This window comes from Nymphaea colorata, chromosome 9, assembly GCF_008831285.2.
Source record: "Nymphaea colorata isolate Beijing-Zhang1983 chromosome 9, ASM883128v2, whole genome shotgun sequence".
NCBI lineage: Eukaryota > Viridiplantae > Streptophyta > Magnoliopsida > Nymphaeales > Nymphaeaceae > Nymphaea > Nymphaea colorata.
Genome location: NC_045146.1, coordinates 20,035,638 through 20,059,921, shown reverse-complemented (window position 1 = coordinate 20,059,921; position 24,284 = coordinate 20,035,638). Strand labels below are relative to the sequence as shown.

Sequence of the window (24,284 nt, the reverse complement as noted above, 5' to 3'; positions counted from 1 at the left end):
TCGATCTGGTGATTCACTCTCCCTCTCTCTTCTTTTCCTTTTTTTATTTTTAATTTTTAAGAAGAGAAGGAGAGAAGTTTCTTTTCATTTACTTGGTTGGTAACGACGCACCTCATTCACATAGCCCATTACTTGCGGTTTAGTATCGGATCGGTAAAAGTACTGCACGCCTTCGTGAGGTTCAGCGACTGATCATCTGGTTATCACAAAGTTGCAGCTGCAGGAAATCAATCGCGTGCTTTGAGAATATGGCATTATATATTGTGGTTTTTCGTTTTCAGTCTCTTCGACGGTCATCCATGGCTGGGCCAGACAAACGCTCACCAGCAATAGCAGACAGTATTCTCACGATATTGGAATTTTGTACAACAACTAGTCAAATGCTCAGAATAATGAAATTTTGTTTTACATGCATATGTATTTTTCTTTAGCACATTCCTATGTTTAACCGCTTTCAAAACCTGAATATGTACAGATATTCTTCCATGCAACCTTTTCCGCAGAAGATATTTTCTTAAAAATCAAATATGTGGCTACATGCACGATAACGAGCTGTCGAAGAAATCTCTAAATCACAATAGCTTTTAGTTGTATACTCATTAATGGCGTCCTTGCAGTTCAGCTGCAAAGATCAACAAAACTTGGAAAAAAAATTGACGGTTGAATTTAATGAATACATATAAGTTGAACTCATAATTTTCTCAGCATTCCATCGATCAAACCAAGTTACATTAAACGCAAACTGTGAGCGGATTCTGACAAAGCGCTTTGAGTCGAGATCCATGCCTTTGAATTCTATTATCGTTAAAATCATTCGTTCTTGGATCGACTTAACGTGGGGGCCAGGGCTGTGTCGGTTCGTCTTCTATTTTTAAGATAAAGAAGCATCTGGTGCGAGTCACATGCCATGTCCCAGTCCCACCCCAACTATATATCGAGCTTTTACAGAACTCGAAAGTTTGTGGTGCTGAATCTGAGGTGCCGTCCAGTAGAGACATGTGTGGCCATTTTGTTCAAGCACCCACAAGGGAATATCCCGTCTTTAGGCTCTGGTTGCCGTCTCTATTTTACTGCGTTAATTGGTTTTCTCCCTCGGCCGCCAGCGTAGTGCTCACCTTCCCTGCTGCCTCTTGCATTTTGTCGCCAACTTCATGTAAACAAGAACAACAACCGGTTCAACACAGCATCTACAACTCTCTGACATCTGATCCAAAAACAACGTGGGCTCGACAATCGGTATACAGGCGGTACCTCGACTATCCACGACTCTTGTGGTAATTTTATTTTCTGCTCTTCCTATTTTAACAACTTGCCCTCAATAGATGAAGTTCGCCTTCCTTAATTTTTTTTTGAAACTTGTCCTCCCTACATGTGCAAATGATGGTCGCTTCTTTTAGTTAGTTAAATAATGATATGCATGTATTTGTTAGCTTGTGAGTTTTCATCAGATTTTTGGCCCACCTTCGGTTTTGCATTTTTAAATGGGTGATATATATCGATCTGGTGAGCGGGAACGGAAGACCAAACTAAATCTGTATTTGTGCCCTGAGATGCTCGGGCGTTACTGCAATTAGCTGCACCTCCGACCAACATAATTGATTTACTCAGGATTCTTCTTTACAGGATTATACCCACCCGCGCTTCTACTGCAATTCTGTTTTATCAGTTTACTAGCGGTTTTCTTTCCCCTTTCTCGCGTTAGAACTCTTACCAATCTCCTCAGTTACATTTACGTACCAAAGGCTTCCGAACAATTCTTTCAATAACCCCTTTCGTTCCTTCGGCCAACACTTTGAACCGTACAGGGTGGCTGCTATGTGTGCATATGAGTGAGTATTCATTTGTGCAATCGTTGTGTACTGCATTAAAGTGGAAGGCAGGAATAAGAACAGTGTTTCGTAACTAGCTAAATATAAACCGACTGAAAAATGACGTTCTTTTTCTTCCTTTTATTCCCATTTCCATCTATTTGTTTCTTATAGCAATGTGTTGGAAGATTCAAGTGCGGGAAAAAAAAAAAGGCTGCGCGTAGTGCGTGCGTATAGCCATTAATTTGGAAGTCTCTGACACGTGGTCCGTTAAGCACTCCATTCCAAATAGCCGGAGTTTGACCGATTGTAGTGATCCAAAAATTTCTTTGAGAATGAACGAAACGGCCGACTGCAGTCCTAGAGATTTCCTCCCCAAAACAAGAAGAAGAAGAAGAAGACCATCTGTTCAAGAACTCGTTCCAAATGGGATCTTGATGCAGACAATTGTAAATTAGGTCTTTCACATCTGTACCCTCGGCAGCATGGAATGCTTGTAGAGTTGAGTGAGGGGAAGAGACAAGATAAGAAATTTGAGTTGCTCGAGTTCTTCCCCAGTAGAAATTCGGAGTAGTGAGGTGAGACAGACAGAAGAAAGATCCCACCATCTGCTAAATCGCCACAATTCTCTGTGCTTTAGAGATGGCCACTGACCATTCATACAGCCACACAAAACACCACCATATTTTCCTGAAGCAATGTAAACTAAGAAAATTCTACTGTAATCTCAAAGAAAACAACATACAGTACTCCAGATGAAGATTCAATCTTGTGAAGTGGACACGATAATCAGATATATGCAATTTAAGCAATAATTATTTAGTTATTGCTATATATACCCTACAAGGAGAACAAGCACATGCAAAGTAGCAAATTTAAAAGTAACTGTACTAAAATAGTAAGAAGTCCCTCGAGACAACATTTGAATGAAAATAAATAATGCCTCTATGAACTGAACAGTCAACAGGTAACATCATTTATTCCTTTACTTCAAAGCAGTAGTGAGATTGCCTAATCTTTACCTCCACTTTCTCAAATAAAGTGGCTAAAGTAGTTTGCACTAGTCCTCCTTGTTTACTCTTGGAACTTCCTCTTGATCTCTCAGCAGTCAAAGGCGACTGCTTAGCTTTAACTGAAGGAACACCCTTTCAATATGTAAGTGCGTGCATGGGCTGTAGTAAACATTTTAAACAAGCTAACCCCTTTATATATAGCACACTCAGATATTGAGGTTGTTAGGGCTATCTCACAAGATGAAGCGAGCTGTCAGTGAGCACACTTCAAACTCAGCCACTCGAAAACATAAAAGACGATGGAGAGGAATTGCAAAACAAAGAGAGAGAGGGTAGAGGAGGAGGGGATGCTCATTCCCTTGCCCTGCCTTTCTCTTTAATTTTTTGGCAGACGTGAAGGGTGACAAGGATTCCACGAGTACTCCGCTTACCGTGCGCATGCGGTCCATCACGGGAACTCAACTAATTGCTTCATTCTGTACTGATATCTACTGCGCCCTCTCGTTTGAATCAAATTGATTACCAAATTTGCCTTCCCTTCCCTTGCAAATTGAAGCCCAATTGCTATCTACATACAATTGGGGGATCCTTTAGTTTTTGGTTACCAATAACACATGGATTGCATCTCATCGTCCTCCAACCAACTAGTGTTTTTTGGACTAATATCCACATGCTACAGAATGACAACCTGAAACATTATAAATGAAGTTTTCGTGATATACTAATATTTCTTCTTCCATTCTACATGCATGACCTGCTGGCCAGGCCTGCTATGTCCAAGCCTTTTCTTTAGCTAACAAGTTTATTTTGAAATCACAAAAAGGAGATAACAACTTGTCTGGCAACAGTTTTTTTTGCGCCAGAATAAGGATGAAATTCCTATCACTTCCCTATGAGGTCAATTTGTTTGTTGGAAATTTTTTTCCAGCTACCCACCTAACTTCATCTTTCCTCCTCATACTATATCGAATAGTTCAGAAGGCCCAACTCGGTGGCATTTGTTTCAGTAAAAGTACATCTACGTTTTCTTCTTAATACCTGTTACTTGTAATAGGCAAAAAAAAAATTATCCTCTAGACACAAAGGTACGACTGCCCGTGCCGTTTACCTGGCAGCTTTTACTGTTTGGAGATTAAGAAACTCCAGGAATAGGATTGCACGGGGCTCCTTCCTTTGGCATCCGTTTTGTATGGCCGGAAAATTCGATGCCACTTTTTTTTTTTTTAATTGTTTTGTAAGTTCTTTACTGGAGAGGTTTTGCCAGAGAGATGCAGCCGTACGTGAGCGATGAGGAAAGAACGGCTCCGGTGCTGCCGGACGGCAAAGCAGCAGCTTCCAACACTGCAGAAGGCGGTTGCAGTTGTTTATCGAAACATGCATGCAGCTTTGTCCTTCCCCTTCTCCTTCTTTTTGCCTTTTGTCTTTCATCCCTGTTGCTGTGCTCTCCTGTTACGCAACTACTGGCACTCACATCACATGTCTACCCCGACTTGTCCCCTCGCCTTAACCGCGGCGTCCTTCAATAGTCTCTATCATCTACCGCTAGCTACGGCCCCCCAGCGTCCCCTTCTTCACCGCATCCCCCTCCCCTGGGTAATTACTCTTCATATACGTACATATAACGTGAAAGGCTGCATACTCTTTGTAAAATCTTCATTTAAGCTAACGTTTTACGACAGAACTTGCAAATTATGTAACCTAGCTATTCAACCATTTCAATTCCGTCATGTATTCTTGAATTCTTAGTCAAAAAACCGATTCATAGGTGATCATCATGTGGCATTGATGAACAAATTTACCAAAGGTTTTTATGACTGAGCGGTTTAAAGTTGGCAATCTAAAAAGGCGACTGCAGATTTATATACATATGCACTCGCAGAGCCAACCAATTATGGGGAACCTGGTTCGCGTGGTTAACCCTTGCACATAGCAAGGATGAGAGGATGCGAAGTGAAGTTTCGGAATGGAAAGCTGCACTCCTTTTTCACACGTTCGCTGAAGTGCGAGACAGAGTCAACGGAGAGTCCGCCTTGACGGTCCATGGGGTCGCGGACGCAGGAGAGGCCCCAGAGCTAAGCGCCTAACTCCAGGGGGCAGGACGGTCTGCAACTCTGCCTTCATCATCACTTCAACTCGTGATACCATTACAGCTTCGAATTTCAAAAAATAAACTAATAAAATAAGCGATCTATGGACAGCTCCTCCGCTTTAATAATTCAAAGCCCGCCACACTTTTCGGGTTTAGCACATAAGCAGTCTCAGACCGGTACTAGGGAGCAGAAGCGGCTGCCTCTCTCTCTCTCTCTCTCTCTCGCCGGGCCGCCCTCTGTTCAGTTCGTCTGTGCGCTCAGAAGAAAAATCAGGAAACAGAGGGAGCAGATGTTAAATGGAGGCTCCTCACACCCATCGTGAGCAGCAACACCACCACCACCAGCCATGGAAATCCGACGCCCACGGCGAAGACCAGACCTTTCTGCTCGCCACCAAAGTTCCTCGTCTCGCTTCGCCGCGAGATGCGGTTCGTCCCTCTCCAGGTACTAATCACTTGCGCCTTTCTCTTTCTTCTTCCTCTACCTACCATCACCATCCGAGAGCCGGGTTTATTGAGCAAGCGATAGCTATGCCAGTCCCTCAGCCGATAATTTCGCGTTGTTGTCTCTCTTTCTGTGTTTCTCTACCGATCGACATTCTTCTTTCGTTGCCGGCCATTGAAACCCGCTGCATTGCTTCTTACTCCGTCTGTCTCTCCAGGGATGGCTTCTCCAGTTGGACTCGGGCTCGGGCTCGGGCTCGGGCTGGGGTCCGCGCAGTCTTCCTTCACTTTCATGCAACTGCAGGAGCTAGAGCACCAGGCTCTCATCTTCAAGTACATGGCGGCCGGTGTTCCCGTGCCGCTTCATCTCGTGCTTCCCATTTGGAAGAGCGTGGTCAGCTCGCCGATGGGCATGGTTCAGCCCTCAAGCAGTAAGTCCCTCCCTCTCTCTCTCTCTCTCTTATTTTTTGACGAAAACTATGTCTTCTCAGGATTTACTTGTAATGAAAGTATTTTTACACACCCGTTTGTCATGATAACTAAGCAAGAGTAAGGAAATTCGATTTGAACGAACATGTGCAGATTAACCCTTTCACAAAATTTAAGCCTTCGCTTTATTAATTTCAATATGATGTTTGTGTTGGTGTCCAGTTCATGGTTTATTAATCAAGTAACTCGGTCACCGTCTATCATAGGCTAGTCAAACGACTAAATCACGTTGCGTGTAGGAAGCAGTCGTATGAATGGCAGCAGGTTTTCTTGGCCATCTGTGGTTTAGGTTAGGTTGCCCAGAAACCGGTGATAGGTCAAATGGGCGTGGGGGAGGGTATGCCTGGTTTCTTGTATTCGGTGCAGACGACTCAGATTCCGATTGGTGAGTTAGCTGACCAGCTGATGAAAGATTTCGGGGTTTTTGTTTCCGCTTCCAGTGTCAGGTGGTGGTCTGTGTTTCGACTTCCGGAACGGTATGGAGCCAGAGCCGGGAAGGTGCAGGAGGACGGATGGCAAGAAATGGAGGTGCTCGAAAGAGGTTGTTCCGGACCACAAGTACTGTGAGAAGCACATGCACAGAGGGAGAAACCGTTCAAGAAAGCCTGTGGAAAGGCAGACAGTACCGGAGCCGTCCAAATCGACGACGACGACGACGACGGCCACCACCACCACCGTAGCGGCTGCCGCTGTCGCTAACCCCACCACCACCAACAGCAGCACCATCACCACCGTCGCCTCCGGCATCCCCGATTCGAGCACGCAGCTCTCCATTTCCATCTCTGATGGTCTTAGTTTGGTGAGCAATCATAAGCAGGTGGCCGGCAACACCAGCGCCTCCGTGTCCAGCTCTCCGAGGTTGGAGTTCTCACCAACGAGCGTGCTTCACAAGGTGTATTACGGGGGTTGCATCTCCGAGACTAGCAGCGGTAGCACCTCCAGAACCGAGTCTAATTTCGGTGAGTTAGTTTAGTGGAATGCTTAACTGAGAGGTGGGCGCGTTTCATTAGGTCTTGCATGCTTTCATACCGTGTTAAGGTACATGATGGATGGGGGAACTATGGTATGGTGCCTCCACTGGGGCCTATTAATACGCCATGATATGCATGCATGCCCTTACTAATTGAGCTAAGCATCATGTATGAGTATGAACCCCACCTTTCTCTTGCTTTCTATGTTGTTCTATCATGTCTTTGATATGTGTCCCGCTCTTCTGACCGTCCACTTGTTTGCGACTCAGCAAAGACTGGGACAACTTGGAGTGTTGTTAATTTTTTCCAGCTATATATTTAGTTTCCTCAACCCCTCCAAGGAGATGCGTCTCCGACATTGATGCGCACTTAAAACCCGCCCACCATCGGATCTGTCATGGACATCATGGTGGGCTGTGCTGTAGTTAAGATTCAAATTCAAACGGAAAAGTGATGTGTTAGGCGAGTTTCGTGTATGATACATGTGAGGAAGTTTTGCACTTACTTGAAGCGGGCTAGCCCAAGACTGACCGGTCAACTGTCTCGTCGGTCATCAAAGCAAAGCTGGTCCGAGATTCGGCATTACTTGGTTAATTTCAATGGATCTTATATGCATTGGTTCCTTTTCAAGATTCTAGAACGTCCAACACCCCAAGGGCATGCATGTGAACCGCGTCCCTGCCTGCGGGATGCCGCTCCTCAGCTGGTTTGACTTGGAGAGTCAACCGCCTCTCTAGATGTCGACGCAGACGTAGACGTAGAAGCTAAGCGGCGACCGGGGCGGCGCATCACCGTCCAGCTGCCGGACGCAGTCCTCCGATATGCTTGGTAGCTGCTGGAACGCCGGTTCTCCGTTCTTTTCCTTCCCCTCCTTGTCAAAGAACCGGGGGGGGGGGTCCCATGGTCAGGTCAGCTGCCTGGTTGGACATATCCTTGTTATTGGATACCAGAGAGAAGAGCGGGGCACGTGATTTTGGCAGCCTTTGTCGGTCCCAGTTTTCACCTAAAACCGTGGCATGTTTTATAGCTGGTAGTGCTAGTACGCTAGGTGAAAGAAGAAGTATACAACCCAACCCGGCCCTTTAATTTGGCCCTCCCCCGACCTTTAACTTGGATTGGAGCTTTTATATTTTTATGCGACTGACTTAACTGTAAAGTGTGCGGGGGCGTCAAGGCTATGTAATGTATAATGTATGTATGTATGGTTTGATGGTGGAAAAGGGGTTGGCGTGGGCGACGGTGGGGGCTCTTCTTCTTCACTCACAGAGCTCAATAGGTTAATCACTGGGGCGAGGAGATGAAAAGACGAGAAAGTAAATGGAAGGATGGTACAACCGAGAAATGGGCTTGTCGTATCCGCCCGTTGATGTCACTCCCTACGTTTTACTCCTCGGTTTCTCAACTTTTTGTATTCTTTTTGGTGGCTTCGAGTTTGCAAAATGGTTGTTTTTTTCCTTCTGCAGGGGTTTCTTTTCTCTACTCTTTTCGTTGTTTTTGCTTTACTGTCTACTGGGGGCGCGGTTACTTTTTTGTCCTGTGAGGAGAAAAGGGTAGTCTTCGGTGCGAGCTAAAGCCAAAACTGGTCTTACACTTTCTTTCGCGAGGAGGCCCTTAATAATTGCTCATCCCGGACGCTACGTTAAAATAAAAAGAATGGTCGGGCAGAGCTAGTGCGTCCGGGTTGCAAGGAGACACCCATGAATGCCGTAGGCCAACGTGATCCCTGCGATCGAACGCATTCGCCTGCCATCATCTCTGAACACCTTTTCGTGAAAGATTCGGGATCTCCTTGAGTTTCTCACAAATTAATTAAAATCCAACCATGTGTCTAACTATGTATCCATTGTTTGATTGCTTCGATGATGTGATTTGGAATCTTTTTCTATCTGATTTTGCAAGGAGTTTACTATTATTCGCACAGAGCAAAAAGAATTAGTTTGATGCTTTGGTTTGCCATTTATGCTGGCCACCAATGTCGGTCAACACACAAATAAAACAAATGGCTTCATTACCACCACGAAAGTCGTAATGCAGAATTCCATCTCAAGTTGTCATTTGGACAATTTCAATCATAAACTATCCAAATTCCAAAATCTTGCGTGAAACAATTGCTTCTGTAATTCTCATGCAAAAGGATTAATATTGAACTCCAATGAAAACAGCGCTGGGAGGTAAAAAGTATTGTGGATCTTTTGACTTGGCAAAATGGAAAATATGGTTCAAATACATCCTGCAATTTAAGCTCCTTTCTGCTTTGGCACACCCTTCCTGCAAATACATCCTGCAATTCGAGCTCTTCCAGGGCCATGACCTTTTAGGACTTTAGATGGTAAGATGGGCGTGGCCTCTTCTCTTGTATCCATCCGCCTTCACACTGGCAATCACTCCTAGCTAGTCCATCAACGTCCACAAGCTTGCAGTCGGCCATCGATCCACCTCTGCCTCCACGCATGACCCTCTCGACTCTACCCTTCTTCTTTTCCTGCAATCTAATATCACCACCATTTGATCTCCCTTGCATGCAACTATTCAAAGGTCGCACCTCTTTCAAGTTGATGTCAATAATGTCTTTCTTCCGTTCGACTTAAAAGTAAATCTTGATATGGTCTCAAACAATCTTTTCGCAACTGGTTCACAAACTCGCTGAAAAATTGAACCAACTAGGATTCAATCAGTTTGTGGCAGCATATTTAAGTCTGTGGAAGACTATGAGAGATCGACAAATACGGTTCCATATATTCATCATTAATGTGTACATAGATGACATTATCATTGCTGGATATAATCGAGGCGCCATCGACAAATTGAAAGGCATCATCAATGGAAAGTTTCGCTTGAAGGACTTGAGAGACTTGATCCGAAAGGAGAATTTTTCTATCCCCAAACAGAAATACATGGTGGACATTCTAACATATAATCTGGATATAATTAGTCACAAGGCTAGTATATTTAACAATTACACGGTCCAACTTCTTTCATGATACACATGCATGGGAGGAGCTGGAACTTTTTGGCTAAAATTTTTTAAAGGGTACTAGTCTTTTTTTTTTTTTAAGTGGCCAAAAATATCAATATAAAAAACAAGAAAGATGCATGTGGACAATCGCCCACATGCTGGCCACACTTCAGACTGTTCATGGCTATATCAAAGCTATGCGAAGCAAATAGAGTCATACTACCATAAAATAATTGTAAAAGGCTTTTGTGATTCAGACTGGGCATAGTAACCAATAAAAAGAAGGTCAATTTTTGGTTTTTGCATTTTTATCGGCGACAACCCAATATCGTGGAAAGCTAAGAAGGACCGTATCTAAGTTACAGCAGAAGCTGAATATAAATTAATCGCCTTTGTGACACGCATTAGAAAAGGTACTTTCTTAATGCTCTTGCCATTATTCATAGTCAAACCATGGAGCTGTATTGTGACAATCATTCGGCCATCCACATACCTGCAAATCCTGTTTTCTGTGAGAGATCCAAACAGACAGAGATTGCCATGTTGTTGGCTAGAAGATCCAAACAAGGAAAGGTGTAGTAGGTGTGTGGACACAAAGGGTCGAGGTGCTAATATTTTCAACAAAGGCATGTGGAAACGATTCCTTCTTACACCCGAGAAACAAGTTAGGCCTGATCGATCCAGGAGTTTGAACTTGAGGGAGACTGTAGAACCTTAGAGATCTTCACAACATTGCACCAGAGATGTGATGCAGCAAATATTCCTTCATTTACCTTTTCTGTTTGATAAAGTTTTTGTTGTATTTGGTTTATTATAGATATCAACGTTGCAGTCGTATCCATCTCTTTGGTTGTACGTATCCCATCGCTTGTACAGTATTCGGTAATACACGCGAATTCCTTTTGCTCCTTTATTCTCTGCTCATTTTTTCATGCTCTGACTGCCATGCAACTGAATTTTATGTTTTCATTTAAATAGCCGCAAGCAATGGGAAAATTGCTCACCTTTCAAGCATGTCTGACTAGTAATAAAATTAGGATACAGAAATGGCGCGCCATCAGATGTGCAAGATCCAACGATGAAAAAGATAAAGATGAAAGAAACTCCTATAAAATTTTGATGGTAACTGGTCTTTTACAAAGACGGGGGCAAATATTTTGATGGGAATTAGAGACGTGATTATCAGACATATATGGAGCAAATAAATTGCTCGGAGATATTGAGTGGACTTACTGATCCAGAACCGAGCTTGATTGTGGCGGCAATATTGCATGCAGATCTGAATGTGGGCCAGAATATTCAGGTTCGGAGCCCAAGCAGATTCATCATCTGTAGGCAAGATGAGGTTACTGGGGCTATTTCCTGCATTCAGATCACACGCACACACACTCATGTATGTATATGAAAGACATAACCGGATTCAACCACTCTTTATTTTCAATAGTTATCACTCTGTTTTCTAGAACCTATATTACAAAAATGTAGCCTTTGTGGATCATGATTCTATGAGAAAATATTCCTTTACATGATGTGTCACTAACGAACGTGTAGATAAGTTTATATATGACAGTATGATTATTTTGTTTCTTACGTATCCTAATTCAAATTGATTTTTCTGTCGACAAGTACGCTTTAAAGCATGCAAATCACATTTGTGTAAAAAATTAGTATATTAATTTAAAAAGGTAACAACTGCAATATATATATATATATATATATATATCTCTATATATATATATATCTCTCTATACATATATATATATATAGAGAGAGAGAGAGAGAGTGATTGGTAGAAACTAGACCAATAGGTCAGAGACAAAATCCAAACCTTTCAAACGTGATATTTAAAGTGTTTTTTCTTCCTGAAATCTAAGATTGCTAATACATGTGAAGGATAGGTTGATGCAATATATATATGTTAAGTTTATCATTTTTTGAGTTTTAATAATAAGCAAAAAAGGATGGCTCACATAGCATCAACATTTTGATAATAGAAAAAGCAACATTTTTTATATAAAAAAAAACAACTTGGTGCAAAGCATGTCTTATATCAAAATAGTTTATGTAAATATATTAGGATGTTTATATTTTATTAAAAATAATTTTTAGCAAAAAATTAAAGGGCCTATTTTTGGTTTTTACCTCTCTCTCTCTCTCTCTCTCTTTCTATATATATATATATATAGAAATACACACACATGCCACACAAAGCTAAATGGTTTAGATTTGTTGACTCATAACTCATAAATTTTGACTTATACGTTGTGTTTTTCTTTTTTCAGTTCTATGGCATGGGGAATTCGAATCATCCTTCGTCTGATTGGAATTACCGAAGACAACCTTTGCTGGAGAAATCAGACGACTCCCACAGGACATTCTAACACTTTTGAAGTTATTCCGTCTATATGATAAACCTTTAAAATTGAGCTTACATCCTTCCCCGGGAAATCAAGCATAGCTATAACAGGTTAAGCCAGCTTCGGTTCGTCTACCAATTCAGGATGGATTGTTTGTTGTGAGGGACTAATTTAATTTGTCATGCTGGTTATTACAGTGATTGTAAATCACGTTGTCTCTTGTACTACTGTTAACTATGTTAGCCTCTAATCATTGATCTTATTCTCGTATTAAAGTAGGATTTGTTAACCTTGTCACAAAAAAAATTGTTCTTTAGCTTAAACATTCCTTGCTGATCCAAAAATCTAGTCAAGTACGTTCTATCAGAAGATGCGCCCTCTGATGCTTCTGAATGTCAATTAGTGCACATCAACCTCTAACAAACCCGTGCTTTAATTGCACATCAATTGTTTTGTTTTTTAATGTCAAACTGCTTTTTTTCATTTTGTAACTTTTGCTTGTTGCTTATTTTTATGTTGTCTTATTAGTTTCTCTTCCATTCAAATTTTCTCCAATTTTTAGATTTTTAAATTTGTAAAATATTTGCCAAAATTTTCTCCTTTTTTCAAGTTCACGCCCTAAAAAAATCTGAAATGGGACGGTTTTCCTCTTTGTCAGGGTCGTCCTTCCCTCGCAGTTATGTTCTTGGAAAGTGATGCCCTTTTGAAAGCTGACAACACCCTTATGGATGCTTACTTGCTACTTATATCATATGAACGAGTGCGGGACAGGACTCCGCGCCCACTCACCCTTTCTTTTCTTTCCAAGCTGCGTACTAACGTCAGAAAGCTCCGCCCCAAGTCGCCGGCCAAGGGCGAGTGAGCTACGTTGGTCGCACCAAGTCCAGCGGCAGCGTGAGGTCTAAGCCTCGGACCTAACCGGCCTGTTTATGATTATTGCGCCTCATCCGGAGGGAGATGAATGAAACCGAACCATGGTTGTTTTCTCACTTTGTGGGGTGATTCTGAGATTGAAAAGCTGAGGCAGGTGGTGTGGACTCGAAGAGTTTGATATTCAAGTAATAAGGGGTTGGACTGTGAGGGTTGATGGAAGGCAGGCCCAACCGTAAGCAGCAGCTTACCCCGAAAAGTGATGATCAAACCACAAAAGTAGCCAATATGGGGATTCCTACACGCTTATGATTAAATCCTATAGGGACGCATGCAGATTACAGACGTGAATTATTTGGTTAGTGGAAGGCTTTTGTCCTGCCCTCGTGTTTTTCGGGATTCCTTTTGCTGCGAGAATGGAATGGCTGTGTTCTGCCATTGGTTTTGCTCCTGCGTCTGACGCAAGGCATCCCCTTCCTTACTATGTATAGTGTTTTCTTTTTCTTTTTTCTTGTACATAATATTATTTGTTGTTTCTCAATAAAAGGCAGGCGGGGAGCCCAACTCGCAGCACCTCTCTTCACTGGAATGAAACTTATTCGCATAAGGCGCTGACAGTTGAAGATGACATCCCAGTTAGTCGGTCATGATCGACCAACTGATCATATTAGGGAAGAAATACGAATTGCCATCTCAAATTACCATCTCCCGGCAATAGTTTCCAACGAAAAGCTGCGGTGCGATCTCCTGGTAATAGTTTTTGTCTTTTGAGTGCAAATACTGCTAAAAAAAAACAAACGAACAAACAAACCAAGAAGAAAAGAGTTAACCTACCTCGCATAATGTCCTGCCAACCGGACGAAAATGGAAGCTAGCCTCTGTAGCTTCTTCACGGTTGAAAGAGCGATAGGAGTATGGAAGGAGCCAGCAATTAATGACGGAGGGCCACCTTCAACCAATTTTCTATATTTTCGCAGACGGGGAGATGGGAGTCATCTCACTTTCAGGCGTTCGATGACAACATTTGTGCCCAAGCCGCAAATGGTTCACGCAAAGGAAGAGAGGGGCTCGGCGTCACGGGAACTATTAGTGGTGGCTGGACACCTTAATTTATTGCAGGCAACGACGCCCAACAAATCTTTCGGCCCCATGCGAACAAATTTAAGGAGGACATGTGGGTGAAAATTTTAATGAATTAGAAGAGTGAAATGCAGCTGCGCTCTCGAGGGTCGTCTCGTCCCCTTCACCACGAGACGCAAAAAAATTCATGGACCAAGCATGGACTGAAATTGGACCCCGCCTTCTCCTGTCCTAACCACACGATCTACACAAATTTGATCAGAAAGGGGACTGCATGAGCAATGGTGGACCATCTGCTCTTCGGCATCAGCCGTCTCCTTCTACCCATAAAATTTTTCATGTCTTTGACTCAGGAAAAGAATTTTGGGGCTCTCAGTCACACTAGATAATTTAAAATTAAGTGCGTGATTGCCCCGAAAGAGAGGGAGGTTTACGGCATCGAAGAGGTCACGGAAAACAGTACTCCCTGCTAGCTCAGTTCCTCATTGTCTTTGCCTTGGCCACCGACAAGAACGTGCTGCACTCCTGATGAATTCGCAGCTCTTTGTCCTTTCCTCTTTGTTGGGCAAATCTTGAATCTTCCACGTTGCACAGAGAAAACACATTCAATGCGGATTCCGATCGAGCGGTGATTCTGTCCCCATTGATGGTGGCCTCCCCGACCCACCACTCACCTGAAGGAAGATAAATGCCCCGACCCCTATTCCGAAGCCCTTTCTGCAACACCCCCTCCTCTCTCTCTCTCTCCCTTTGAGTTGCCCGCCGGCCTTCTCAGCAGCTTTCCTCGGCGACAGTCTGTAAAGAAAAGAATGGTGAGTGAATGCCGGTAACTTTTCCTTGAGCCTCAAACAGCTTTAGTATGTTTTGTGCGCGTCGAATAGTTGAGTACTTAAATCTCAGGTCGGTTTATCCAATTTTCCCAATCGTTAAATCTTATGCGCGAGCTTACTTCTCCCGGTCGGAGGAGCATATCTTTTGCATGTCCACAGTCTGGACGACTCGGGCCTCTAACTACATTAGTTTGGGAAGGCGCATTGGGTTCTCTCCGTTGCTTACGTTTCTTCATATGTATATACCAAGTATATGCGAACCAGAAATTTCTGGTCCTGGGGTGTTTTCTAAGAAGCTTTGCCTTGCGAGGAGACTGGAGAGGCATTTAGCTTCCTGGTAGAACTCCATAATGTTCACCAGCACATCTTGATCTACATGCGGTTGAGATAGACCGTCATCCTGCTTGCGTCTAATTTCATGGCGGCACATCGATGGAGGTGACACCACCCATGTTTCTTTGACACAAGCTTCAAACCGTTACACGGTTGCACTGTTTCGATTTTCAGGCAACGGAGAGTCAGCGGTGGTGGAGTGAGGAGACTGTGGCAGTGGTGACAGGGGCAAACCGGGGGATTGGACTGGAGATCACCAGGCAGCTCGCAGATAAGGGTATCACCGTGATCATGACTGCTCGTAAGCCGCAGGAAGAGTTGTCAAGCGCTGCTGGAACGTTCCTGCAAGAGGGGAGGAGAAACGTCGTCTTCCACACCCTTGATATTGATCAGCCACAAAGCGTGTTAGAGTTCGTCCAGTGGTTGAAGACGAAGGCGGGATTTGTGGATATTCTGGTAATAATGTCCTTTGCTTGCGATGCATTCATATTTATTTTCTTCGTTTAGATGAAATTTGTCATGTACAGTCGACGACTGAAGTATACAAAGAGATCCATGTATATCCATTATTACTTATAGAAGAAATGTAGTAGCAAAGTTGGATGGTAGGTGCATGATGAGTTGGGGCTTCCTGTTGGTTGGTCCTCAGCATAAAGTGGAGTTTGCTAGCTTGTTCACGAGCTCCTTAATTTTGCAACCCACGCACATGACAGGGCGTTAATGCAAACATGTGCAGACTGACCCTATAATAAAAGAAAGGACATGAAAAGGGTTGCAAAAAAAAGAATTAAATGGAGCCTTCTTGTTATGAAGCAAGGTTACTTCAGCTATGGTGGGAAGCTCCCCCGCTAGCGTACGTTAGGCCTCCAGAGGTTATAATTAAAGAGAGCCTTCTTGTTTTAGCGTAGCCTAATTAATTTATTGCTTACTTTGGATATGTTATGTACACACATGCTTCTCAGAATGCCAATCGATTAGTTTGCTTTCCAATGCATAGTTTCATACGCCTGCCAAATTTTAAAGCATGTATGATGGAACTAACATAGGTAAATAATGCCGGAGTTGCCAAGTCAGAGGTCGATTGGGAGTTCGTGCAAAAGAACAACGTGGACAGTGCAACCATCATAGTGCGCGTTCTCTGTTCTCTCTCCTTGTCAGTTTTTTGTTTTGTTTCTAAAGTTAATTATTTACGATGATGGCGATGGGGATGAAGGGGGACATTAGGTGGATGGATGGAATCTCGGAGAAATACGAATCAGCAAAAGAGTGCATCGGGACCAACTACTACGGGACGAAGAGGGTGACGGAAGCATTGGTGCCGCTGCTTCGACCTTCTTCCTACCAGCCCAGAATTGTGAACATCTCGTCCCTCCTGGGACTGCTCTCCGTGAGTCTCTCTCTGCTAATGTATAGACCCTGACTTCCCCTCCCCCCCACATTCTCATATATGATGTCATGTGCAGTTTCTAAGGGACGAGGAGGTGAGGAAGGAGTTGGGAGATGTGGAGACGTTGTCGGAGGAGAAGATCGAGCGTGTGTTGGAGGCGTTCCTGGAGGATGTGAAGCGGGAGAGGAAGCTGAGCAGGTGGCCGCACAAGTTCCCCTCTTACGCGCTCTCCAAGGTGGCGTTGAATGCCTACACCAGGGTGTTGGCGCGACGATTGGAGGGCAAGGCGTGCGTCAACAGCGTGCACCCTGGGTACGTGAAGACGGACATGACGCTGGGCACCGGCGACCTCTCTCCCTCCCAAGGCGCCCACCATGTAGTGAGCCTTGCTCTTTCCCCTCCCCCTTCCCCTTCAGCCCACAACTTCCTTCAACACCACCAATCCTCCTTCTGATCCATAACTCCAACAAATAAATTAGACGCGTCTCCTGCAGCGTAGCTCTCCTATCATCCTCTATCCATCTATTTGGCCCCGCTTCCTTTTAATTTCATTCTCAACTCTTAGCTGGTGTGTGCGCACGTCTCCTTGTGTTTGTGTAAAATTACATCTGATCTTGCATATCACCATGTTTGTGTTGCCTTGATTTCCTTTCTCGCCTTACATAGTATACGTGTTAAGATCGATGCACCCTTTCCCTCTATATTTTTCATTTTTCGGGGGCTACTCCTCTTGCCCCACTTTTTCCTTTTCAATGGTGTTCTTATGATACAAAAATGGAAAGCGGCCACAACATGATAAAGAAAAAATCATCATTTTCTATTCAAACGGCTATACTCTTTATAAATAATGAAGATGCTTATATTGTATGTAAAATAGCTTTTGACAAAAAATAATGGGTCTGGTTATCCGTTCTCCTTATGTTTCAATATCATATTTATGCAGTTTATATCTATATATATACGGGTGTGTTTGATAGCCTCCAAAGATCTGAAGCTGAATTTTATCTTGAAATCAGTAAACTTCAGATTTGAGATCTGTGGTTTTGAGATCACATATTCTCATGAGAAGCACGATCACCTCACCTCCCCTGCGCAGAGAAAAGAGAGAAAGAAGAACAGAGGCCCGACCGCCATGGCAGTCGAGGGCACGGAGAGAGAAACAAACTTGGAAGGGAGAAAACCCTTCACCATCGGCTTAGGGTTACACACAAACACCGATAACCCTCCACCACCAGGCACCAGCTGAGGCCTGAGGGTTATAAAAAAAAAAAAAACAAAAACAAAACCTTTCACCAATCACCATCGGCTGAGGGTTATAAAAAAACCAAAACCCTCCACCGTTGGCTGAGGGCTTGATACACAGAGTGAGAGAGATGGAGAGTGAGTGAAAGGGAAACTCACCATGAGAATCTACCATGGCCTTGTTATTGGGTGGTAGAGAAGAGAGAAAAAGAAAAAAAAAAAAAAAAAAACCGTCTATCATCAGCGGAGGGCTGAACAAAATAGACAAACCCTCCACCACCGGATGACGGCTTGATACAAAGAGAGAGAGTGTGTGTGAGAAAGACTCATCGTGAGATGATCTTCCATCACCTCACCTTGTTCTTCGGTGGTAGAGAAGAGGACAAAGAAATGAAAACCATCCCCTACCGCTATGGTAGAGAGAAACAGAAAACCTGTGAAAAATATCAAACGACGTTTTTTAACGAACGACGTTTCGTAAAACCTCAGTTCTCAACACCCTTGCTGGGATCTGAAGTCAGCCTCAAGAGCTAAGATCTGGGGCTATCAAACGATGGTAGGTATCAAACCAAGGGATAAGAACCAAACCTGTAAGTTTATGTTAAACAACACTTTAAGCCAAATACGAACATTTTAATATGTTTGGAAACACTAATTGAATATAAATAATGCTTTAGTTGAAGTCATTTTTGTAAAAAAAAAAATTGATCTTTGTACTACTAAATTTTGATGTTATAGTAATAGTTTATCTTTTTTACTATTAAGAAATTATGTTAAGTAAGTAAACAACATGCTTAATATATGTTTATCATCAAATCACTCTTTGCCATCATATCTATAAGGTTAGATTTCAAAAAAATATTTGAATAATTAATTTCAACAGGTTCCCTTTTTGTTTGTTATATATATATATATATATATATATATATATATATATATATATATATATATATATATATATATATATATATATATATATATATATATTCATGGTAAAATTTAATTCATAATTGTCCCGATCTTTTATTTATGACCAAAATAATCTTGAGGTGAGACTGTCTTGCAAGTTGATCGAATTGTACAATTTCGAGTAACGAAGAAGGATTTGAATTGGTTAAAGGCAAAGCGGAGATAAGCAACGATGTGAGGACCTCCTGCAGATTTGCATTGAAAAGATGGGAGGACCATCCCCAAATTAAGGAAGAAAGGTTTCGAGACTACTAGCCAAGCCCAGTTCTCGTTGGCCTTTTTCTGTAGTGATCCTGTGATTGGCATGTCATCCTCAACCAGCTGTAACTCGGACAGCGGACAAAGGTTGGATCGGCTCGTGACAGAAGCACTGCGGTTCATTCTTGGAAACTTGGACGTGCCACCATGCCCCGCCTTGGCCTTGAAACCGTTGTCCTCAAGGTTGACGAGCTCACCTCCCACTTCGGCCCTTGGTGTAAATTGATCGTGTCTTCATTCGTTAAATTTTGGCTTAAAAATTTAAGTAATATCAAGCAACAAAAGTTAGTTAGTTTACATTTTGAGTTAATTTGATTTGGTTTTTAATTAGATCATGAACTTTATATTTGACAAGCAAACATGTTCAGGTACCTAAGTTTTTGAGGTTTGGACAGAAACCTTTAATTTGTGAATTCCCGAGCTTAAACCAGTTCTATTTTGTCTCAAAAATCTAAGTACCAAGCAATTGAGAAGATACTAATTCATAAAACGAGTATAATGTAAATGCCACGTTTGGTGATGTAACATGCAATAAATAATACTCTTAGGTGCCATGATTCGGTCCAACCTAGAACCATGCCTAGGCCAGCCAAGAAGGAGGCCGAGAGCAGCCGAGGACGACAGGGGCAGCCAGCTATGCGGCTGATGCAGGCTGGTCAAGGGCGTGATGACCCAAGTTTAGGTATTGTGGGAGGAGTGGGTGGCGCACACAATGAAGAAATGAGCCTATGTGAGGCTAACGTGGGTGAGTGGGACAATCAAACGGCTAAGCAAGACCAAGGATATAACACCCCATAAGTTTAGTCTCATATCGAAGATTGTGAGTAATCTTCAAGGGTTTATAGAAATCTTCAAAGGTTTATAAGGGGGGGTCGTTGATGAGAAAATTGTCTTGGTTTCTAACCTTTTTAGGTTTGGAGCCAAAACTGCTAAGGGGCGGGTTGGGATCCGTCAAACCAGGGACCCTAGCCCAGGAGTGGGTCGGGTTGTTACAGTGGTATCAGAGTCTGTTCAACACTCGGACCTAAGGTCCCACACGCGCGGACGCGTGTGCCTTAAGGGGGTGGATTGTAACACCCCATAAGTTTAGTCCCGTATCGAAAATTGTGAGAAATATTCAAGGGTTTATAAGGAGGGGGGGGGTCGTTGATGAGAAGATTGTCTTAGTTTCTAACCTTTTTAGGATTGGAGCCAAAACTGCTAGGGGGCGGGTTGGGATCCGTCAAACCAGGGACCCGAGCCCAGGAGTAGGTCAGGTTGTTACAAAGGAGATACATCTAGACCCGGTTTAGGTCAAACCCACCCAAGTGTCGAGTCTAAAACCGAGCACATTGGGCAACCTAGGACGAAGCTAGGTGACTTCCCGACCTAAACCCAGTGCCTACACTCATCTAGGTAGGGGAGGTTGACTCACGCACATGCAAGACCGAGTCTGGGCAGCACCCAAACAAGTTCCCCTCAGGCTCACAAGGCCTGAGACTCTGAAGACTCGAGACAAGACGTCTCATTCTTTTATTTCTACACTTTGCTTTGGTTTTGATGTGTTGCGTTTCGGTTCAGAGTGTTGTGAACAGGGACAAGTTTTTTGAAGACCATATAAGCTTTTGTAATTAGGTTTTTGATTATGCTTTGATTAATGAAGATTTGATTTCTTACCTATCTCTCTCTCTTTTCCTTCTTCTTCCCCTTCGTCTTCCTCCCTCACAGGCGGCACCAGAATCTTTTTCTTCTCGGACCTATCTCTCTTGCAAATCCCGAAGGTTTTCCTCTTCTCTTCCCCGAGTTCTCTTCTTCTCTTCTCATCCAATCGGCCATCAGATTTACGTTTGAAGATGCCAAGGAGGCCACCAGCGACCAGCAGCATCTTCATCCATGTTCTACCCCATCCGCACGTCAAGGAGTCGCACGGTGCATTCCTCCTACACCATGGAGGTTGTAGACCCCGTAGCCGGCAGATCCAAAAGAGTTTGAAGGCCCGACTCCTACCGTTGTCATCATCCAGACCTCAGCAACCTTTGCAGCTCGATCCGACTAAATACGAAAGAGATTCAAAGTGTTGGACGGACACATCTCATGTGCGGCTTGGGGCCAATTGCAACGTTGTGGCCAACCGGTGAAAGCGTCACCCTTTTTCGTCACAAGGTTTTTTAGCAATTCGATAAAGTGACTAGAATACCCCTGCTCGTTTAATTATTTCATTTAATTCGGGTTTAGTTTCATGGCTCTTTTGGTTATTTGGCTAGAGGACGCGCGCGGTAACCATCTCTTCAAACCCCAGTCACGGCCGACGTGCTCGTCTCCTCGTCGATATTTTTGAAAGTTGTTTCGCGCGCCCTAGCCTCATCATCAAGTGCCATCTTAGTCGTCCACGTGTCCGCCATCCGACGAAGAAGAATTGGGCCCAACATGCCAGCACGTCCCTTTCCAATTCGGCCCTACACGTGGAGCTCATCTAGGGTCTGCGCCAACAAGGGGACTTGTTAAGGAAAGTGTTGCCGATCCTCTTGCGTCACCTTCCCAAACCAAAACAGTAAGAACGGATTTGAAGGAAGGACGCGTGGAGCTTCCGCGCCAAACAAGGAAAGTCCGGCCACCGTTTAAGGAGGAGCTCTATTTGGAAGGCACCGCACCTCCCCAACCCTAACCCTAGGGTGCTGACATGGCCATATCTGAGGGCAGCTTGCTGCCGGCCTTCACTCGGATTACCCCTGCTGCCTTAAGGTCGAGCTAGATTGGGCCGGCAAGACACTAACCCCTGTATAGACACATGGACTTTCGTTAGTTTTTGCATGTTTTTGTTTTGACCCTTGCTAAGGCCTTTGCTTTTGTTGCGGTAGCTCTTAGGCTCAAGAGCCGAAAACACGACCGTGCGGGCACTAGACCACCTACTTGGGATTGGGTCTGGTTTGGCCACTTCCTAGGCATAAATTTCAGGATGGTTAGTTATGGTTTGTGAGTGAGATGAGAGTGATTCTATGTATCATTTGCGCTTGTAAGTCATCGCATACCCCATCAACCTTGTAGTAGGCTAAGACCTTCAGGTAACCTTACTTATATTCTTTATCTATTGGGATTTTTGCGTTCTGTGTGTCTGTTCGGCCAGGTAATGTCATGTATTAACTTGTTTTACGATTTATGCTACGGCTGGCCCGAGTGATCTTGAAGATAGAACCGATGGTTGGACAGTGACTTTGGTCGTCACTGGGTTAGGTTCTATCGGACCATTTGGTATGAAAACATTGTGAGTGATTTATGAATTTGTCCTAAACGATGAGGGTAGATTCATTAATCACTTAAATAAGTGTTTCATGAATTTTCCTAACATTTGAAGTAGATTCATGGAACAGCCACAAAAAGGTCATTTGGAAACAGTTTGACATTAGAAACAAAATGTAAATGTTTTAGGAACATAACTATAAATTAAAATAAATTGATGAAACACTTGAATAAGTGTACCTAAATTTTATAGTAGATTCATGAATTGGTCATATGCTATTCTTAATGCCAAAACGGCTCCTTAGGTATAATTGATTGAAAATTTTGAGTTTGTTTTTAATAAGGATGAGAAATAGTTTGCTTGAGAGATGCACGGATTGCATCAGAGGGTTCATAACGCTTGCCTCTAAAAATTCATGCATTTCAAAGCAGTCCCCGTCTGCTCTTAAGTGAAAGTCATAAATAAATTTGAAGGAGGAACAGTTGTCAAATTATCAGAACCTCAAATCTAATATCCGCGGTAATAAGTAGTCGGTCCGGCCCCTCATTGCCCTGGAGCAAGCCAGCGTTCTTTTTTTCTTTTAAGTTAGACTTCCCGACCGTGTCTTCGTATTATGAGCAGACGTAGAAAAATGAAGATGTTCGCCTCTCTGTCCCGTTTGTCGTTAGGAAAGTAAAATTAGCAGAAAGTATTGCATTTCCCAAAGAGTCACTGCCAGTCGGTCTTCCGCCCCTTAAGTAAGTGGGATGGTTGGATGTGATTAACTAGGAGGGAGAAATCAAAGGGGTTATTAGTTTACATGGCCCGTGCGGCGCGGCAAGAACCTGATTGCCGCAAGCCTTCAAACCACCGAACAGGGCGCAAAAGTAGTTTGAGGAAAACAAGTGTATAAAGAATGTTTGTGAATAAAGAAATCTCGCAATGTATTCGCTTGAAGAATTAGTACATCACGAGAAAGATAAGTAAGGAGAATGATCTCGACTTTACTTATGTAGGATGGCTGAGGCCGCTTACAGGATTCCCATGCCGACCATCCAAAACAAGAAATCTCAATACTTGACACTTAGACCGGTGGGAGGGTACTCCCTTACAAGTAAACATGCATAAGCAAATGACTCAACATAAGCAAAGGAAGTACAATGCAAAACAAAGCAAAGGACTGTACAGACTCCCAGACACAGGGGAACAGGCTCCCCCCTTCAAGTTATGCGCCGTCCTTGGCGCCAGCAGTTTCATGATAGGCCTTGACTTCCAGCGGGTAGCGCTGCTTCATACGGAATGCATACTCCCAGGTGGGGTTGTGTTCGCCTATCCACTTCACTTGGTACTTCTTCGGCTCCCCCAAATAGTTTGTCTTGTGCCGAAGAATTTCTTCCATCCGACGGTCCGCCGCTCGCTTGGTCGGCGGGGCTCGCTGCAGGATCGGGTCTCGTTCTGGAACGCTTCGCTCAGGGTTTTCCTCATCGACATAGAAGGGCTTCAGGTTACAAACATGGAACACTGAATGCACCTTAAAGTCTGGCGGCAAGTCTAGCTTGTAGGCTAGCTTTCCGATTCTCTTCAGCACTGTGAAGGGTCCCTCATACTTGCGGATCAAGGACCGGTGTCGACCACGGAAAATGCCCGTGCGATCAGGGTAGAGCTTTACGAGGACTTGATCACCCACCCGGAATTCCATTGGCCTTCGATTCCGATCTGCAAACTTTTTCATCTTTTTGGCGGCCTTGTGTAAGAACGCCTTAGCCATTTTCGTCTGGTCCTGCCAATCACGAACGAACTGGTAGGTAAAAGTGGGTCTTCCCTTTTCTTGGGCTGCAAGGGTATGTGGCATCAACGGTTGTTGTCCAGTGGCTATTTCGAATGGACTATGTCCAGAAGACTCGCTCTTCTGCAAATTGTAGCAAAATTGAGCTACATCCAACAATTTCACCCAATCTTTTTGATTCGCACTGACATAGTGTCGAAGGTATT

General features: G+C 43.5%; 2 protein-coding genes across 2 annotated transcripts; both read left to right on the top strand.

The window, feature by feature from the left end:
• The first annotated feature begins 5,057 nt into the window (after positions 1-5,057).
• On the top strand, positions 5,058-7,145 carry LOC116261007 (growth-regulating factor 10-like). The gene is made up of 3 exons (XM_031639579.2): positions 5,058-5,355; positions 5,573-5,785; positions 6,284-7,145. Exons 1-3 carry the CDS (start codon positions 5,208-5,210, stop codon positions 6,814-6,816), a joined length of 894 nt encoding a protein of 297 aa, XP_031495439.1. The 5' UTR covers positions 5,058-5,207; the 3' UTR covers positions 6,817-7,145.
• Positions 7,146-14,620: 7,475 nt separating this feature from the next.
• Positions 14,621-17,251, top strand: LOC116260105 (short-chain dehydrogenase/reductase 2b-like). The gene is made up of 5 exons (XM_031638197.2): positions 14,621-14,889; positions 15,415-15,696; positions 16,287-16,367; positions 16,454-16,627; positions 16,704-17,251. Exons 1-5 carry the CDS (start codon positions 14,887-14,889, stop codon positions 17,079-17,081), a joined length of 918 nt encoding a protein of 305 aa, XP_031494057.1. The 5' UTR covers positions 14,621-14,886; the 3' UTR covers positions 17,082-17,251.
• Positions 17,252-24,284: the final 7,033 nt, after the last annotated feature.

Bases quoted from the DNA above. Each gene is read 5' to 3' on its own strand.
- LOC116261007 (XM_031639579.2), top strand. From the start codon at position 5,208: ATGGAGGCTCCTCACACCCATCGTGAGCAGCAACACCACCACCACCAG. The intron at 5,356-5,572 runs GTACTAATCACT...CTGTCTCTCCAG, and splicing joins TGCGGTTCGTCCCTCTCCAG to GGATGGCTTCTCCAGTTGGA. The intron at 5,786-6,283 runs GTAAGTCCCTCC...TTCCGCTTCCAG, and splicing joins CATGGTTCAGCCCTCAAGCA to TGTCAGGTGGTGGTCTGTGT.
- LOC116260105 (XM_031638197.2), top strand. The intron at 16,368-16,453 runs GTGCGCGTTCTC...ATGGGGATGAAG, and splicing joins TGGACAGTGCAACCATCATA to GGGGACATTAGGTGGATGGA. The intron at 16,628-16,703 runs GTGAGTCTCTCT...TGTCATGTGCAG, and splicing joins CCCTCCTGGGACTGCTCTCC to TTTCTAAGGGACGAGGAGGT.